A 20,797-nucleotide genomic window follows, 5' to 3' on the forward strand; every position below is an offset into this window, starting at 1 on the left:
CAGATGAGGAGGCCCCAGTTTGCTTCTGGTCTATAGGCCAGAGGTTCCTCGCTCCTACTGTAAACCGGTAGTCTTAATCATTTCCAGATCCAGAATTAATCTTTAACACCCACCTCCAATATAGGAGCCACTCAATTTTTTCACTGTTCATCTTTTGCCTTTTCTCTCTAGGACCACCAGCAAAAAAAGAGGCTATTGCAACAGTGAGTGCCTCTCTACAGTTACAATCTATTATGCAACAACAAGAAAAAAACAGCTGCCAAAATTCCCTATTCCACACAAAAGTACATAAGTTTCATATCTGCTTCAATTTTCTCTTCACTCTAATTTAGTATCAAAACAAGTGGTGTGGTGCACTTTAGGCTGCAATCCACCTTAGCTTGGATAGCTGCAACCCACTATGTGAAAACCAGTATGATAACCAGTAAGGTATCTTGCCATCAGGTGTAGAATTAGAGGCAATGTCAGCCATGAAGTGGTATCATGAATAATGGTACATTTACTAAAGTAAAAGCAATAAAGCCTTCCAATACTCAGTGATGGACAAGATAAGTTGGCTTGATTTCAAATTACTGAAATAGTTAAAACCGGAAGCTTTAAACTAAGTCTATTGCCAAAACCATTTTTACCACAAGTCTGTTTGAGAAGAAAGCTATCTGCAGGCTCACCTTTGCCCTATGTTCAACATTGGCTTTTCTGTCCAAAAGCAGGCTGACCACTTCTGCTCTGCCCTGGAAACAGGCCAAAGTGAGCGCTGTATTCCGATTGGTCTCAATCTGAGCATTTATATCAGAGCCCATATCAAGCAACAGCTTCACTGCAGGAACATGGCCATTCATAGCCGCCAACATCAGAGGAGAAATGCCTAGCTTACTCCCAGTCCTAGAGGGAAGAGATAATTAATACAACCACCAGAACAAAAGAACCTGGACAAATGTACAGAAAACATTTGTTTTCCCCCCTGGAAGAATAGACACAGGTTTACAGAAAAATGGAAGACAAACCTAACTGACAAAAGCAGACCAGAGCAGACTAAAGCAGACTGGTCTCAGTTGATACCACCATTTTACATGCTAAAAACACTAGCAGGAATTTGAAGGGGGAAATCTACTAACAAAGTATGTGAGCTTTTAATATATAAAAAATAGACATCAAAAAATTGCACATTTGTTACCAGGAGCCCGTATTATGATAGTTTAATACAACTGAATAGGATCAAAATAGATCAGTTGACTTAGACATCCCCTTTATTCCTCCTCCCAAGATAGAACCAGAGGTGGCAAATGCAGCATGCCACAGAGCCCAATAAACACAGCCTGTTACCTTGAATTAATTTCTGCTCCAGCATTAAGCAGGATCTTAATAATATTAACATATCCCCCAGATGCGGCAAGACTAAGAGGTGTATAATCAGACACATTCCTGTGTTCTTTATTTGCTCCTCGTGCCAGCAGTAAGTCAACAACCTGAAAGGTACAATATTAGCAGGATCAGAGGATAACAACACTCTGGCACTGGGTGGAATTTGCAAACAGCCAAACTGTTAAATTTATAAATAGCTAGAATATAAAATGGCAAGTCAGGGAACCAAGGTTCTCTTTTAATCCTTTATTTTCCTCAATGGCTATACAAAGAACCAGTTGCCAATTGTCATTAGCGTATAGAGAGATTATGGCAGCAGATCACTCCTCAAAATTAGTTTCACTAGTTTGTACGTTTTTAATGGTACTGAGAATCCTACAATAGTCTATATCGAGGTTTCCCAAAGTTGGGTCTCCAGATGTTCTGGGACTACAATTCCCACCATCTCTGACGACTGGTTTGCTAGCTAGGGATGATGGGAGTTGTAGTCAACAGCTGGAGACCAAAGTTTGGGAAACCCTGCTCTATATACAAAAAATCCACAGAACAGAACACTGGTCGCTTACCATGAAGGCTCTTCCTGGTTTGATGTGGAGGCATCCAGAATGGGCTGTCTTGTTGTACTGCCCAGGACACAGAGTACTCATGTGACCTGAAATTGTGTGGCTCCAGACTCTTCTCCACTTTCCTGCCTTGACCAGGAACAGAGCTCCCTATTCTAGCTTCCCTCTCTTTCATTCCTGCAACAGGCTTCTAGGACTTCAAGAATTTCAAAATCGTGGCAAGTGTGTGATCAATGGAAATGTAACATTTGTCAAAGTCCCTAGATTGCATTGTGAGGCTTGAAAGCAGCAAAGTAATGATTCTTTTCCCCTTGCAGATCCCAACATGCCCTTTTTTGTCTGACTGCATGGAGGAAATTTTCCTTCTTACAGAGTGAATTGTTTTCTTTTTCCTTTTCAAATGGAACTTGGAGAAGGCAACAAAAAGGTACTAGTAACAAGAACTGGAAAAGGTAAAACTGGTGAAGGTGTAGAAGCTACTGAAGTCACAAAAGGTGTTGCAGAAGTGAGAGAAAGGACATGGAAGATTCAGCTCTGTTCCTGGGCAAAGCAGGCTGAAGAGTAAAATCTCTCGTGGACTCAGATCTGGTATACAGTTACAGGTGGGATGTGGGTGGTGCTTGGGCTTGCCAATCGTAAGGTCGACAGTTCAAATCCGTGCGACAGGGTGAGCTTACTCTCCTGCCAACCTAGCAGTTCGAAAGCATACCAGCATGAGTAGATAAAGAGGTACCACGGCGGCAGGTAAATGGCATTTCCATGCACTCTGGAACTTGTCAAGGTGTTCCGTGCACCAGAGGTGGTTTAGTCATGCTGGGCACATGACCCAGAAAAGATGCCTGTAGACAAACACCAGCTCCCTCGGCTTGAAAGTGAAGATGAGCACCGCACTCCATAGACGAATTCAACCCAGGAGTCCTTCACCTTTTACAGTTACAGGTTGCATGATACCTGCCCATTCTGAACAGTATGGGGAGTATGGACAATCCAACTTGGATGCCTTTTTCACACCAGAGAAGATTTTGAAGAATCTTGTTTGCCAGACTGACAAAATCAAATCTATCAAGAGCCATTATAAAGAATGTTTGTAGGAAACAAATTTCTACTACTGGCAATCCACAAATTAAAAAATTAAACATGTTCAATACAATATGTATACTTATAAACTAAAATATACCCAAAAAAAATATGTTTCAGGGAGCAAGGGGACATATCAGGCTGCTACATTCATGCTCTCTTCTCCTAATTTAAGACTAGAGAATGTGATAGATTATAACATTTACCTCTTGGCGTCCACCAGAGCATGCTAATGAAAGTGGAGTGTCCTTAGTACGTTCAGATTGTGCTTCTATATCTCCACCCTTGTCTAGAAGGATCTCTACAACACCAACATGTCCAGCAGTTGCAGCTAAAATTAGCGGTGTAAATCCTAATAGAGATTATTATATTAGAAGCCATTTTCAAACGAGAGGCAAAGAGGTAGAAAGAAAAGTTGTGTATTAAAACCAATAATTCAGAATAAATATTGGCAATGGAAATCACGGAACAGTCAAGTGTTTGAGTTTGTGATAAAGCACTTGTGGTGGGGGGCAAAAAGCTAACAAGAAGCCTCTGCTAAAAAAAACATATCCTCCATTCTCAGTTAATGCTCAAAGTTCCATATAACAAACATTAAATTCCCCCCAAAACTGTTTCAAAGCAGTTTTTCTTCTATGAGCTAGAAAGTTATGAAAAGTAATGGAATGTCCAATATCCATGCATCAAGCCCTGAAAAAAATACCAACAAACAGCAGCACTTCAGTAGCTTACCCTTCTTGTCTCTGTGTTCTATACTGGCACCACGTGCTATCAATACAGAGACGAGTTCTTCGTGACCACCAGCACATGCAAGAGTCAGCGCAGTATCGTGGTTACTCTCCGTCTTAACAGTAGAAAGGATATGTTAGGTTTACTACATACACGCCTTATTACTACTCTGTTATATAACAGAAACAACTATTATAACAAAAACAGCTTTGTAACTTATCTACATTACTCACGTGGGCATCAATGTCAACTGAAGGATACGTGGGGAGCACAGATTGAGAAGTGACACTGAGTGTTTGTGAACAAGGTTCAGGTGTAGGCGATTCTGTAGCATGTGAAGAATTGGAGCCAGTAGGCACTCTGCTATTAACAGCTGGAAAAAAGGATAACATTTAACATCACTTGCATAAAGAGCTCCTTTCCCAGAGAAATTATGTCTTATTAATTACTAAACTTGTTACTGAACAATGAACAGGGAAATGCAAAACTGTACCCCAACCCCAGAAACACTTAGGATAGATGTTCACTTTAAATTTTGTACTCTGGTGGGTGGGTGGTTGTGAGAGGGTGGGTGTGCATGTATACACACTCACACCCCTAAAGAGTGTGAAGGGCACACATGTAAGATCTGAAGCATACCCCTTTAAAATATTTGGAAGCAGGCATAGAAAAAGATCTCTCCTCATCCCCCAAAATCAAGACAGGCGTCATATTTTACATGTGTAGCCCCCTTCAAACTTGATGGACTACGGTGGTATTACAGACTTCAGCTATGGTTCTATCTGACTTTCCAGCTACACTCCTGAAGCCGCACAATAATAAAATACAACATGTAAAGAAGTGACTCACAGATACCCATTTTCAGTGAATTTTGATTCTAAGTGAGCAAGCTCAGCGAAAATTAATTGCAAACCTGGATTGGGTAACTCAAGGTCCTACTATTATAGAAAAAAATCTCTACACATTTATTCTGAAACATGCACACTTTGACACTATTACACCCCTCCCTATATTTGCCTTTATTCTAAATTAAGCCTCAAGTATTGTAACCTTTACTTGCAGGAGCTGCTCCGGCTCCTTGATCATGACCAGAACTGCACATAGTATTCAAAGTGTGATTGTACAATAGATTTATATAAAGACATTACACTATCAGATGTTTTAGTTTAAGGCATTTCCCTAAAGGATTCCAGCTGCCACATATTAGGTTAACATTTTCATTGAGCTATCCACCAAAATCAGCTACTTGAATGCTCAGACTCCATTAGGAGTTATGATTTTTCACTCCAACTTGCACAATTTTGCAGAATTTGTCACCGTAATACCTATTCACCCACTTTGGAGAGCTCCTTTTGGAGCTCTTCACAATCCCTTTTCATTTTTACTACACTGAAAAATTTGGTGTCATTAGAAAATTTGGTCACCTCAACTCCAGGTCATTTATGAACAATTAAAAAAGCACCAATCCTAATATAAATCATTTGGCAATGGCCATTCCTCACTTTCTCTTTGTGAGAACTGTCCAGTTATTCCTAATTCTCTGCTTCCTGTCCTGTTATTTGTATATATTGCTTGTTTTATGTTGCTATGGCCGTTGGCTAATGCAAATAAAGTTTATCTTATCTTATCTTCCTGCCCTGTAACTAGTTAATCGTATCCTGAAACTGCTAAGCTTATTCAACAAATTTTGGTGAATGACTTTTATAAAAAGCTTTTTCAATGTATACAATATTGACTGGATCACCCCATCTACATATTCAAAGGCATTCTAAAGTAACTAAGAGATGACTGCTGTTGAGATTTGTGATTGTATCCAAGTGCTGCAGAATCCCATCATGAGACATTTTCTAGAGTGTTAAACCTTTTACATATAAGCACAATTCACATTTTGTGGCTTAAAGCTAACTAGGCCAGGTTATTTTGTTTTACTGGAAGTAAGATGTACGAAACAATACCTAACCATCAAATAGTACTAAAATTGTTATGTCAACTGCTTATAAAAAACTACTGCTATGAAAACATTACATTTAAGATTAAAATTCCCATCTGCTGAATGGTCATTACACACTGGGTTAGATCCACACTATTCACACACAGAACACCATGCTGGAGGAAAGTGGGAAAGACTTTTTCACCGATTCCCTAATTCTCTTGTTCTGGAGCGGTGTTTGAAATTCCCTGGATCCAGGTGCATTTTGCTGCTGAAACAAGTCCAACTGCAACTACATGGAGATTTCTGGGTGCCGTGTTGGCAACTGACATTTCCATCGAGCCAGCTGACTCATGTGCGTCAAAAGACGCATGTCATGTGCTTCTGTGCTGCCATGCAAATCATGGACCCCTTGCTGGGCATCTTAGTCCTTTATCATCACGTCAAAAAAAAATTAAGTGTGTAGCTGAGTACAGATATATTTGACTGTACTGCAGCCTTTCCACAAGCCACCCAAATGGAACTCACAGACCACAGTTTTAAAACCTCTGCCTTAGTCCACAGTTAATACTATTTCCAGTTTCTTGCATACTGGCAGTGTTAGAAAATCAATATAAGCTAGGAGTCAAATGGCTCCTTTAACAAGGGTTACAGTCAACAAAATGGAATGCCTAGTTGCCATTTTTGGACCAGATGGCTTGAAAGTCCTATTTTTCAAAACAATTTTTTGGTTCCTGAAATTCATTCTGATGGTACCTGACGTCTCCAACCATCTGGAGGTGCATGCCTGGGGATTCTTGGATCCCGACTGTTTTCATACACTAGCAACACAACCTGTATAATTCTATCTGCTATATTTTATTTGCACAGTCAGGATCCAAGAATCCCCAGGCATGCACCTCCAGATGGTTGGAGAGATCAGGTACTATCCTGGCGCCTAGGCATCTTCACTTGGCGCAAGTGGCTGATAGCCAAGTGCAAAATGTGCCAGGCGGATTTCAAACGCTGCATACTGGGAGAAGTGAATTGTTGCAAGAGCAAGCTACTGTCAAGCAATGTAGTTGAGATAATAGAATTGTAATATTGGAAGGGACCCTTTAAGAGCCATCTAGTCCAACCCTGACCACTGGTCCTGCTAGCTAGGGACGATGGGAGTTGTAGTCCAACCACAGCTGGAAATCCCAGTTTGGGAAACCCTGATCTAGATGAATCCTCTGCTGGATCTTGGCTCTTTCTGCAAATAAAAATAAGCATTTCCATTTGCATGAGGTCAAGTCTGGATCCAACCCATTCCAAATGAATTGAACACATGAAAAGAACAAATGTAAGCAATAAATTTCAATATTTCCATACCAGTTATTTTTAAAAACAACAACTGACAATGCAGTCTTCTTTACACTGAATGAAATGTAAATACACAAAAGGGTATTCAAATGGATTGAGGATTGAGAGTAAACCTGACTGTACACAATGTATACCATGACCATTTTTTCTTTAAGTGCCATTCAACTAGGGAGGACACTTGTTTTGGTTTCACATTAAACCTTGAGGTCAACTGAACTTAGGCTGATCAGAGTGGTATTAAAAGCAGTAGCTTACACTATAGAACTTGAGTAAAGAATTGTGCACAAAGCTTGCTACTATTTCCCACCTAACTTGCAACAACTTTCTACACCAGGGATGGATGACTTGTCTCCTTCCAGAGGTTGCTGAACTTCCAACTCTCTTCATCCCTGACCACTAGTCATATTTGCTGAGGCTGCTGGGAAGTGGATTCTGACCACCTTTGGGGGGCCACAGGTTCCTCACCCATGTACTACACAAATTCCAGCAGCAGGACAAAGTAGTACAAAAAAAGGAGCAGTGTGTGAAACAAGAGCTTCTGAGAGTTTTCCAATTTACTATATAAAACTTTCACCAGCTAATTGTTCAAAGTTGTCAATATTGGCTGACAACACTGTACAGGTGGCGATCATTTTGCATGCATTCAACCAATGCGCAACTGACTGCTTTTGGAATAGGCCAGAATGGAGCGCAAGAGGGTTGGCTTCTGTGCACTCCGCTGACATGCTCAGGGCCAGGAAGGCAATCCCTGTAAAAATCGGGGGAGGGAGCTGTATAGACATATGAGTGACATCTCATCTCTGAACTTGAATAAGACTTCATAATTTAAATACACCAGGGAATCTTAGAACTTGTTTCTGAAATTTATGTGACATCCCTGAAATTGATGCTTTCAACTTCCAAGTTCCCAAATCAGTTCACACTCAGTCACAGAAGACACCATACCACATACATTAAAAAAGAGTTACTTTTTTAAGACATAAAACACTAAAAGCGACCCTGAGCTGTGCTTTCACAAATCACTGTTAGCCATTATATACCTACAGAAGTTAAGTTCACTCAAATCTGCCCAGAAAAATGCTGAAGCATAAATGAATGGAATAAAAGATTGGACTAGATTGCAGTTGGACTAGATGATCCTCAGGGTACTTTCCAACTCTACAGTTCTATGATCCTTCTATGTTTTCATTTCTCGTGGACAACTTAAAATGGGTGCTTTAACTTTTGAAATGTAAGTATGTAATGCACCCATGGTCAATGTCAACAGAGACAATATCCAAATCTTTATGGACCAACTGAAGTGACATACCGTATTTACTCGAGTCTAATGTGCCATCAAATATAATGCGCACCTCAATTTTCAGAACCTTGAAACCAAGCAAAGTATTTGCTGCCAAATATAAATGTGCCATCAAATCTAATGTGCACCTTAATTTTCACACTGTAATTTGGCCAAAAAAGGTGAATGTTAGATTCGAGTAAATATGGTAGTATCAGCTTACATTACAAGAAGGCACTAGGTAGAAAAGACAGTACTAGCATTTATAGTCCCATCATAGCCAGTGGCAGTTTACAGGTAACAAACTAGTGGTACGGTTACTGCCTCTAATGAATTTACAATTTACACAAGATAAAGGAGCAGATGGAAAGTATGGCAGAGAACCCCAAAGGTAACATGGAACAATTAATTTGTCTATGTCTGAAATAGGGATGAGAACAAGGAGATGGGGCCAAAGACCTTGTAGAAAAATTGCCCGAGAAGGGATTTGTAAGGAAAGAGGTGGTATCATGTAAATGTTTGGTGAAAGAGTCACAAAGGAGAACAAGGAACAATGGGGGCATTTAAGAGACCATGGAACTGACTGCATCACATTCCACAGATCACTGAATTAACCATTGCCTATCCAAGAATACAGTTAGACACGAAATTAAAACTTACTGTTTTGCACTGCTTAATTTCAAGGACTCATCTGACAGCTACAACTTGATTAAAGAGAATTCAACTGATCACCCTTCTCCAATCTCTCAGAAGAGCATGCAGCAAGCAGGACAGACACAGGAATAAAAGAGACACTGATATAGTGATTTCCTACTCCTTCTACCTCAGAGAAGGAAACTAACGCAGCAAGGCACAAGAGAAGGGTGGTATGGCACACAATGGAGGAGTAATAAATGTATGTGTGCATCCACACCCACAATCCTCTGGCATTTCACTTCCAACAATGATCAACTAGATGCACCTGCTCTTTCCCAGTAATAAGCACAGCAGCTTTCATTGATCACAACATCCACACTCTCTCTCACACACACACACCGCCGCCTGCACAGTTCATTGCCAATAAAGATCTATCAACCACCAGACACAGGACCCTCCTTCAGAGACCAATGGTCTTTTTAAAGAGGTAAGAAGAGGCACCAGCAGTTCTACATCTTCCTTTGGCTGGGCTAGCTGAAGCATGATGTTGGGAAGAGAGTGAGCAAGCCATGAGCCAATTTAACAAAACAAAAGGAGAGATGCTATGGTTCTCTGACACTTCTCACTGAGTAAGCAGAACCTGAGAGCCAAGAAGAGCAACAGAGAAACGTGTTACGGTGCCATACATACAAAAGGGTAAGGGAAATTTAACTGGGCAAAAATTTAATCCAGGCATTATGTTTAATCAAATTATGTTGCTGCTTTCACTTTCATAATTGTATAATTTATGATCTGGAAAGATTACAGCATTCCTCATTCCCAGGCAAAAGCAATGTGTCTTGCTAGAAGAAGAGCTGCCATCGGTAGCCAGTAGTTATGTTCTATAAATGAAAAGGACTTCTGAAAAAAGAGATAGGTGCATCTCTTAACTGCGTTTATGAATAAAAGCAACTACTAGCCAGATCAACAAACACACAAGATGCTGTGATGGCCCATATAAAAATAAAGTCAATTTCTTGCCAATGGGTACTTAATGTACAAAGAGAGAAAAATTGCCTACATACAGGATTTTTTTTAAAAAAAGTATGTGAAGTCTGGTGCATGAACACTTGTTGCAATTAAATCATTTACATGTGTACTAATAAAACTATTTTCTTCCCGCCCAGGGAGAAATTTTGAAATTCATTTCTTGGTATGTCATACCACTATTTAGGGTTGATCGAATTAAATAATAGGATCTTGCTATTCTTAAACATGGATACTTTACTTATGAAATTTGAAATTTACACCTTTGACTTACTACAGGTTCCTCCCCCCCCCCCAAAAAAAAAACCTATGAGGGGAATGTTTCGCAAGGTTTTTGTTGCAAGAAGTTCTCAGAACACAGGGAACGTACATGTTTGGCTCTTAGACTTTCACACTTTAGATTTTGAAATCCAAGTGTACACAAACTAAGATCTGGTTGCATACAAGGGAATGTACATATATTTTAGGGAAGACTGTAGTAGTGTAGCCTTATGAGGTGATTAAATAGCTGAGCATTTCACCTCATGTAAGCCACCTACTGCCTTTATTTCTTTTACGACTATGATGGCAAAAGTTAATTCTCCTTCCACTGGGGGATTCTGGTGAAGTTTTCCCATTTTTAAAAAACAAACAAAACAAACCTAGATTTATATTTAGTACTGTCCTAAATGGGGAAATTCAACAAAAAATAAACATTCAAATATGCACTCCAAATGTGGCCTTTACCAACAATGGTTAAGAAATTCAACAGCTTCCCCCAAAATCATAGTAATCTGAATTGAAAGCTCAATGTGAAATTTAGTGTAAATCCAGTGAATCAATGAAATAAAGTATAAATGAGCATTTGAGAGCAGGGGTGCCTAACACAAAATTCAAAGTTATGGGGCTTTGGTATTTTCCTACTACTTCCCACAGTAGCTGTGGAAAATATTTCACCATCTTCTTCTCCATAAAAGAGAATAGTTGCTTATATATGACAAGAAGACATCTACACTGAAGACAGTGTTTCATCTCCTTTTTGTACCAAATACTGAGTACCTGTTATTATTATTAAATTAAATTTGTATACTGCTCTATACCTGCAGGTCTCAGGGCAATTCACAACATGAACATTACATTCAAATTGAATGCATGAACACTCCAGCATTGCTTTTATATCACCAGATGCTCTTACATCTCATTTCCTCTGCAACATTCCCACCACCACTTGCCCAATTCTCACAAGGCAATCCTCTCCCATCCTCAAGAGCATATGACAGATTTAAAAAAATAAAAGAAATATTTCAGTCCCTCCCAGTTCAAGTCATCAGCAAGCCTACTTTCTTTGTCATCTTTCGACTATTACTGAAATGCTAGACATGCTCATTAGTAGTTTAGAAGCCAGTAATGCTGATAACATATATTTCCTTTGAAATAGCAATTCCATTAAAAAAAAAAAAGACGTTTAACCATTAACCAATCTTGACTCAAGTTGACTCAAAATCTGGTCAGCCACATCAAAGACTGCATATTGATTACTATCAGGTATGACGTTAACAATGCAATACTTATAAGTATCTGCATATTCTTCTGACATATGAATCTGCCCATTAAGCTGATTCAGACACTGCAATGAGCATTAGTATAGTTCTTCTCTGGGGGTTTTCTAATCTGGGCACTAGAGAAAATCCCTAAAATTATAGCTGTTCCTCCTTCTATGATATATGCAACCTTCCCATTCATTTTACTTGAGTAAATGAGGAACAGAGAACTGCAAAGTCTGCTGTAGGTTTCAGAAACCTACATATTCAATAAACCTAACATAAACTTTCATAAACTTTCAAAAAGACATAAATCATAAACAGTACACAACTTTGGCAAATTAGTTTAACTGAGCTCTCTTATTAAATTTAGTAAGTTCACTACACATTTTCCAAATATCTTCACACCAATTCAATTTCAAGTGGATTTTTGCCTACTCAAATTTCTGATTTCCCCCAATGCTGAATTCTAACTCTCCTAGTTCCTGGTTGGTGATATATACACTATTAAAACTTAAGTGTATTTAGTATTTGCTTCTCTCAATCAGATTTATCAGCCACATATTGACATCAAGAAGCCAAATCAGAATGAGATTTATTTTTCCTGTCCTCACTTTGGCAGAGTTGAAGGGAAATAGCACAGAGCACATGGTTACTGCTGGTAAGTTAGATGGAAAACCACTTCACTTACATGATATCCATTTCAAGCAAACTTCCAACAGATTAGACAGCACCAGTTCTATGAGATATCATCTATGAAAATGTATCCATAAAATGCTGGCACATTAAAAAAGTGAACCCAACCCAGTTGTTTTATCACAACTGATAGTATTACTTTATTGAATATGAGCTAACAGGGTCATCAAGAGGGCTACTTTCCTCACAAGAAGAACTTAACATTTAATAAGCAAAAACTATATTTACAAGTTAGGTGAGGCACCTTTCACATTCCCTTTTTCAATTTCAAAAAGAGTATTCCTACTACATAACACAAAACAAATATAGTTTCAAAACAAAACCAAGACCCATCCAGACTGCAGTAGACTCAAATAAACACTGCTATCTACAGCTTCAACATCTAAAAGGAATGGCCACAGCAGTTTTAGCTTTGGAATTTTAGCATTGGTTTTAGCAGTTTAGGATACAAACGCAAAGGAAAACTATATTCTGCCAAAGACAGTCAAGGAAAATGGAGCCAGCACATCACTGCAAACTCCACAAGGGCAAGCCCTTTTCTTACTTTCAGCCTCACAAATTGCTCTACAATGAAGGTTAAAGCTTGCAGTCTATACATAAACCACGCATGTGGTTTTTCTTACCTAGCATCTTACGCTATTAGTCTTAATCAACTATTCTTATTTAAGATGTTAAAATGGTGTGATAGCTAAGCTGACAATAGCTAGTGTAGGCTAAGTTTGTTCCTAAGCAGGACCTATCATCTCCTTTCTGCTGCAAGTATTTCTAGCGCTGCCATGTAGTTAGAGCATATTTCAAAGGTGTTCATTTTCACAAGCATATGATATTCTGATATTACTATATATGAATGAGTAGGCCTGTAGGTTAAGTTCCAAATAAAGCTGCTGGTGTTTTAATACATCAAACTCTCCTCGCAGTCCCTACAGAGGTGTGTCAGGTCATACAAATGGCACCTTCACATGAGTGTTGAAATCATGAGCCCAGTGATACCTTCAGAGGCAAGTGTCAACTAGACATATTTCCATTAACACCATACATTCAAACACCATTTGGCTTCTTGTAACTAGCTTTCCTTAAAAAGTTACTACTACTAAAGTGGAAGCCCAAATGATTGATATAGGAAGATTTCAATATAGCAAAATATTAATATTTAACCTCTGATAACGCAACCCAAATATTTGGGAATTTATAACTTGAATGTCAACATTAAGAGCACTAAGAAAGAAATATATTTAAAACAAATACTCCCCAAAGGGAAAATTGCAAGAGGGAATGAGGGCAGAGGGAACGGAGCACACACATTAATGCAAGAAAACATATTTCTCAACCCACCTGCTAGCAGGTCATCAAGAGTGTCGGTTAGCGTCTGTGCTGGAGTGGCAACCATTAATCCGTCTGGTTCTTGAACTAACAGCCCCTGACCATGTCCTGCAATTGGCTGCTGTTGTCCTACATTTTGCTGATTACCTAATACTTTCTGAAGTTCAAAAGAATCTGTCCCATTACAGCCTAGGTTACTTGAAAAATTACACTGTGGCGTTGACAAAGGTTGGAGAGGGACAAACCCGGTTTGCTTAGCAGATGGTGGAGAGTGCTGCTGCTCATCTTTACCTGCCAGGATTCTGTCAACCTGCCATAACTCTGAAAAGCTATCCCCAGGCAGACCCTCATTGCCTTCCACTTCTGGGAGGACACCTGTGTGTGGGCACTGCTGCTGATGGGGAAGGGGCGACTCTGTCTGACCTTTGGTCTCCAAATATTCTTTGGTAAATTGCTGTTGTGTTTTCATCTGTAATTGCCTTTCCACCTTTTGCAGCTCCTTCAGTATTTTCTTCTTCTTCTGCACTTGTTCTTCTCTGTTCTTTTTGAGCTCTTCAATCTTATCTTTATTCAAAGGTTCACCTTGAATTAACTCCAATGATTTAAGCTGTGCTTTTTCAATAGCGCTAATTCTCTGTCCAAGTTCATTCAGCTTGCCTTCAGTTTCTTCCACTATACATTCCAAAGGCTGGTATGGGTGAAAAGGTGACAGTAGCTCCTGATCTGCTACCTGAAGGGAAGTTGACTTCTGCTTGGATGTACCTAAGCACACGAAAAATGTTTGAAAAAATGCCATGCTGAGGTTAACCCATACCTCCCCACGCTTTTCCCACCCAAAACTTTATAACTAACCACATTAGCATAAAATAGATTAAAGTCTACACCTCATATCAGGACAGACAGCACAAGACAGAATTGTAATTTTAAAATGGACCCTAGCTTCCAGTTGTAAAAAAACTATGTTAATATTAAAATACAAATGTGTCCCCTTAAATATTGTTTATCAAATAAATAAAATTATACTGCAAAAAAAATACAGAATATTTACCGATGTCTTGACTACTAACGTTCAGACAGACAAAAGCAGCAAAATCCTATAAATACACTGCAACACTAGAGACTTAACTTGCAGAACACACACAACATCCAACACATACGCCGCTCTACCTATCTCTGGGAGTTGTGCTTTAAGAACATACTGTAAAAATTGCAAACAGCTATATTCCTCAATACAAGGACCAATGCAAAAATATTGAACACGTATTAAAAGCAAATGAGCATTTGCTGCAGAAAGCCCTGTTTCTCTGAACAGTTCAGTTCAAAGGTTTAAACGCATCACAAAAGGCATCTAGAAAGAAATAGCTATCCTGTATCAGTGCCTCTACAAATTCAAGGCATCCTTTGCTCAGAGCTTTGCTGTGCAGATGTCAAAAGTCAATGTTACATTAATGCACTATTTTTTAACACCCCCCCCCAAATATTAGTTTGTGCGTGAGGGAGAGGGAGAAAAAGAAAAGAAACTACTAAAAGATACAACATTTAATGGGGTGAATATGCAATTTCAAGATGGCCTTTATGTACCCTGAAGTTTCAAAATTACATGGCAACACTCAAGCTGTTCTAATAATCTCAAACAAGTTTATTTGACAAGACAGAGCATTACTACTACCAGCTTTTAACACTGTGTTTTGACTCAGATTTTATGATGCTCACAGCAACTCTTATACTACAACAAATTTAGCTAAAAATGAACTAATGCGTGGGTTTGGGGCTCTATAGTTATATGTCTATTCAATGTCAAGTTCTTAAAAGATGCTTTAAAAAGTTAGAACTGTCTTGATGCAAGATTAATTGAGCTTTCCTATCTTTGGAGTTGTGCTGAGGCATAAAACCTTGCAAACCTATAGGCACAATTAAATTATATTGCCTTAATAGGACCAGTGTGATATAGATTAGGGTAACTGACACCGCCTGCAGTATGAAAGTCACATATTAAGCCAACTTTAAAGCTGCCAGCACACCAAGTAATTAACTGGACCACCGTTATGTTTTTATTTTCTCAACCCATCAGGACTGTTAATTCTATCAGTCATCTGAAGAGAGAAGCATTTGGTCACCATTCACCTTCATTATGAATCTTTTTACATTAACATATGCCACTTTTTATTTGAAGAAAAAACCTAAATTCATCTGTATTACTCTAAGAATAATATTAAAGTGAACCAAGTTTGGTCACAGCTCAAAGCATAGACCAAAGACTGTGCTGATTTGACTTTAGGATGGGATTTGTATATGTCAACTCTCCCCCTTTACCCTCTCCCATCACATATTTTTGACAGTATTATTATTCTACTGGGATCCAATACAAATAAACATTTTGAATATTTCAAAACTACTCCAAAAATATTATATTGATACCATATACCAAGAATATAATCTAACAACAAGCTATAGGGTATAGGTGCATTGATTCTCCCAAGGTTAGCCTAGTAAGGAATTTAAGTTATCAGGAAGTCCAGGAGGAGAAAACCAGAGAGACGAGATACTGTGCTCATCACAGAAAACAGATGGAAGTTGTAGTACAGCAACATCTGGAGGGCACCATGTTGATCACACCTGGTATAAGCAGAGGCAGAAGAGCAATGCTGGAGGAAGCTTCATGTATAATTGTTTTCTAAAGGAGCATCAAAACTTGTGTCAGAGAAAACATGTGCCTTGAAATATCTGAATGGCTAAGGTGAAATATGTTTTTGGCCACCTCAGAGGAAGGTAATATCGCCATTATTCACAAGTTGGCAAAAAGTAGGTCTCTTGGGCCTTGGCATTTGTGTTATCAGGTGCCACAGGGCACTTTTTTTTTTTAATCCCTAACAATATTTAACATCCACATAAGAGCAGCTGGAAATGGTTGTTATGGGCTTTGGAGCAGTGTCAACTCTTCTCTGCAACATCTGAATTATAATTGGCTATGTGGGCTTTGGACCAGTGTCTGGGCACAGGAGTGGGATGGATAAGGGCCAATAAACAGGGATGGGATGGATAAGGGCCCTGGCAAAAAGGAGCCCCTGTGGAAAAGTGGTTCCCAGGTCTGGGAGATACATCAGTTACCTGTTCTGGACAGACTTACACTCCATCTGAAGCAGCAGATACTTTTTACCAGCTTTGTTTCGTAAGACAATTATAGCAGTTTCTGGAATAAGATAGCTTGGCCACAGTAGTCCAGGCATTGGAAACCTCAGGACTGGATGACCTACATGCCTTGGCCTTAGCCAGAAAGGTGTAGAATGCAGCAGCTAGGCTGTTAACTGTAGTATCCCATCAACCCCATATACCACTTCTGGTGAGAGTGCTACACTGGCTACTAATATGCTATAGGGCACCATTCATCATTTTGTTTTGGAGGAGAAGTCACTCCACTCCCACAATTACTGTTATATAAAACTTTTAGATGCAGGGTTGAATCTATTGTTTACTCTTAATTGCACACTGCTTTGATATCTCCTGGCTGTGACACAATTTATTAATCTATGAAACCAATAACAACAAGTATAACCTTTCTAATGCAAGTACAGTAAGCCCATAGTTTATGTGCATTCAGTTTTACACGTGTGGCCAAAAAGAAAGTGAGGGGAAGCAGGGTTCCAGGAAAAATGACTTTTGCAATCCCATCCGCCATTGAAACCAATGTAGTTTGACTACACATGGTTTTGGCTTTAGGCATGATCCTCCGAACGTAACCCCTTTGTAACTCCTGCAAGGGCAAGAGTCATGTCTGAAACTGTCGTGATAACGGCTTAACCCTTGCTTCTTCATGTGCTTAGTTGGTGCCTTCTGCCAACTAAACTGTTAAGGCATGAGTAAAGAAGCCACTCATTTGGTCACACAGCTCACTTGTATACTGCAAGTATACACTGAAACTGACAGAAAGCATGAATCCTGTAGACTAGACCAAATGGATTTTTGAACATTTCGGTTTGAAATGCATTTAAGCAGAGTGTCCGTAGTGGGAAAGACCTAAACTAAACCAAACTAAACTAAACCCCAACACAGAACCCCAAGCCAGCTGCTCAATGTCTCTAAATTGCCAAGAATTTTGAAGAAAGGAAAATATGTTTTTGGTATTTCCCTGTCCAAAATTTAATGAGCTTTTACTCATGAACTCAGACTGAGAGTATGATAAATTGCAATATAGCTAAATATATCTATATATTAAGGTAAATGTTTTTTTAAAAAAAAAAATTATATGCTAATGTACTTCAGCAGTCAGTACAACTCATAGCTATCAGGATAAACGAGGCTTAGCATCACCCATCATCTCACTCTCCAGGCAATATAATTCACAACAATAAAAACATGGAAATTCAGCTCAATTCTCAAGTCCCTTGAGTTGTTCATGGAACTTGAAGGCCCAGGAATCCAAAACTAGAACTTATTAATATGCCTTCAAGTATTTAAGTTCTAGAAGAAAATGGTGTCTATGATCCATAAGATAAAGGTTGTCAAAGTCATGTCTTAATTTGTAATCAGAAGGAAAATTGGCATGGCTTTTTTCAGAAAGAATTACGGTACACTAGCTGCCCAAAAATTTCATAGATTTTAATTTCCATCCCATCCTATCCCTAGGGCTTGGAGCAGGTATATCATGAAATCAAAAACATAAAAAATATGCCAGAACTTCATAAAATTAAAGTTGTAATCTTCAACTCAAAGCCCACCCCAATTAACCCTGTAGGACTTCTAAAGAGAGGGTTGTGTCTGGGTAAATCACAAAGAGGAATTTCTGTAAGTGTACAGTCAATGAATGAGCTTGCTGGCCTAATGTGGTGTCTAGACAAAATATTTTAGAGGGGGTTTTTTTGACAGATTGAGGCAATTACAATGAAACATCTGAGAGGAAGCCCTTTGAGGCTGAAGCAATTTTAAGACTTTATAAAAGTTGAAACCATCTTCAGTTGAAGGTAGAAGACACGGGGAAGCTTAACTGGGATAGTGCAGCCCTGATATAGTGTGCACCCATTGACTAATTCCTTCCTCCGCTACGGACATTTTTTACTTCAAGTCTTATGGCATATTGAAATGTATGAGTAGCTACACAAAGGTTTAAATCAGAACTAAATGGAAGGACCACAGCTCTTCGGCTAGTAAAGCTAACAAAAACACTTCACATCTCCACAAAGTTTTAGGTGAATGAATCCAGGAGTACCCAAACATGCACTTCTTAGCAACTTGAAAAGACAAAAACAGCCTCTTCCCTCCAATCCCCTGGCAAAATCCCTTTATTTTCTCTTGTGTAAGTAAATAGTCTAGATGGATTTCTGGAAAAGAGGCTTGGAAAAAGGGGTAAAAGCTGGGAAACTATATTACATAACACATTTTGGCTAATGGTTATGAAAATGATGGCTTCCAAGCTGAATTGAGTCCTTGACCTTCTATTTTTTTTAAAAAATGTGATTTTTTGTAAATTCCACGTCCATAGCTTTTAGCTCAACTGAAAAAAATGAAAAAATGAAAGCAGTATATAACAAATAAGTTGAAATTAACACAAAAGTAAAATTTGTAAATGATACTGGTACCAACTAAGAAAAGGAATTGCACTGTTAATCTTTTGACAGTCTTTATGCTTACAGGCATTTCAAGTTGGACATCCACGAATGTACTCTAGTAGTCAGTGGCCTCAATCATATTTAACAATAAAGCATGATCAGAAACAAACAATGGCTTAGCTCAAACGAGCAGCTTGTGCGTTCGTGCTGCTCTGTTATGCCTGCTTTGTTTGTTCCTTTCTAGAGCTGGAAAACAAACTATTGGAGCAGCTGCCTTAGTGTCATATGCAAATCAGCACTCATGGTTTGTTTCTCCCAATCAAATCATGAGTGGTAAGCCAGGAAAAAACCTTTGCATCCACTTGCAGTTTGTCCAGAGAGAAACAAACCACAAGCACAGATTCACACATAATTCTAAGCCAGTGTGCACCAGTTTGTTCAAGGTAAACCATAGTTTTGGACTATGGTTTGTCAATACATGTGAGCCAGACCAAAGTATCTGTTGAACTGACATGAATGTAGATTTGCTATATTTGCATCTCAGAGGTACACACTTTGTTTGGCATTAACAACAGATTTTTGTTGTTTTTGTTTAGTCCTTTAGTCATGTCCGACTCTTCGTGACCCCATGGACCAGAGCACGCCAGGCACTCCTGTCTTCCACTGCCTCCCGCAGTTTGGTCAACCTCATGCTGGTAGCTTCGAGAACACTATCCAACCATCTCGTCCTGTGTCGTCCCCTTCTCCTTATGCCCTCCTACACTCAATATGCCAGCAAGTTTGGAAAACTCAGCAATGGCCAGAGGACTGGAGAAGATCAGTCTACATCCCAAACCCAAAGAAGGGCAGTGCCAAAGAACAACAGATTAGTTCCAAACAAACAACTGGAAAATGACACTGACATCTGAACAACCAGAATAACTGATTAAGAGCACTTCCAACCAGTATTTGCTGGCACTGGGAGCTCTACAATGGCACAGAGAATTTCTCCAGATGACTCAATACTGCACACTGAGTGAAAATGAAGAATGTCACTTCTTGGTGGCAACATTTCCAATTTTGTGTTTTCAAGACATGCTGTGCTACATCAGAGTCAGTTGCCTTCACATTGTATATTCTTCACAAAAGCTTCTTAGTGGATATGATGGTTTTATCTGTGAGCTTGCCTTCTCCAAATTATTAATTAGGTGACGGTTCTCTCAACAGGCTTTCAAATGCTGAATTTGCTGTGAAGGTGAAGTGTCCCACCCAGTAAATACATATCACCTTCCTATCAGGACTAGTCAGAACTGGATGAGGCCCTTGAAGGAAGCTGACAACTTTATTGCTGGCTCCAGTATATATATGGTTCAAAGGGAATCAGTATATACAGAAGAACCCTCCCAAGACTACCACGCTCAAAGACATCTAGCATGAGGCTGCAGATTCAGAGGACCCAATATGCCCCAACACATCTTGCCCACCAGCTCCAGATTCTTCAATATCACCCTCAGGACTTGAGGTGACTCAGTATCTAAGAAGCCATTTAGAATGAAGGCGTAGTGCTTGCCTGTCTGATAACACAAGGCCTCAAAATCCCTCACCTGCTAGGCAGTTCCCTGACTTGGCTGGTAAAATAGAAATCTGAGCCACAAATCAATCATGGTAGAAAGGGACAGAGAGGGTAGATATTCTGTTGCTGAATCATTCAGTTGCTTGTTGAATACTTCACTGATGGGTATACAATGCATTTTCTGTGATGTCACCCACATCATCTAGTACTTCTACAACAT

General features: G+C 39.2%; 1 protein-coding gene across 22 annotated transcripts in view; it reads right to left on the bottom strand.

Moving 5' to 3' along the window:
* Positions 1–20,797, bottom strand: part of LOC310681093 (ankyrin repeat and KH domain-containing protein 1-like) — an 86,041-nt gene that overhangs the window by 27,918 nt on the left and 37,326 nt on the right. For 18 of the 22 annotated variants that reach the window (XM_083448493.1, XM_083448492.1, XM_083448488.1 and 15 more), the window contains exons 15-20: positions 13,495–14,244; positions 3,965–4,104; positions 3,735–3,846; positions 3,209–3,354; positions 1,324–1,466; positions 669–882 (exon numbers count right to left, since the gene is read on the bottom strand). In XM_083448493.1, the coding sequence (XP_083304619.1) occupies positions 669–882; positions 1,324–1,466; positions 3,209–3,354; positions 3,735–3,846; positions 3,965–4,104; positions 13,495–14,244 (1,505 nt within the window). The remainder of the gene's footprint in view (positions 1–668; positions 883–1,323; positions 1,467–3,208; positions 3,355–3,734; positions 3,847–3,964; positions 4,105–13,494; positions 14,245–20,797) is intronic. The other 4 variants (XM_083448496.1, XM_083448494.1, XM_083448498.1 and 1 more) reach the window with 1 other exon arrangement.

This window comes from Podarcis tiliguerta (assembly GCF_965153285.1).
Source record: "Podarcis tiliguerta genome assembly, chromosome: 7".
Taxonomy (NCBI): Eukaryota; Metazoa; Chordata; class Lepidosauria; order Squamata; family Lacertidae; genus Podarcis; species Podarcis tiliguerta.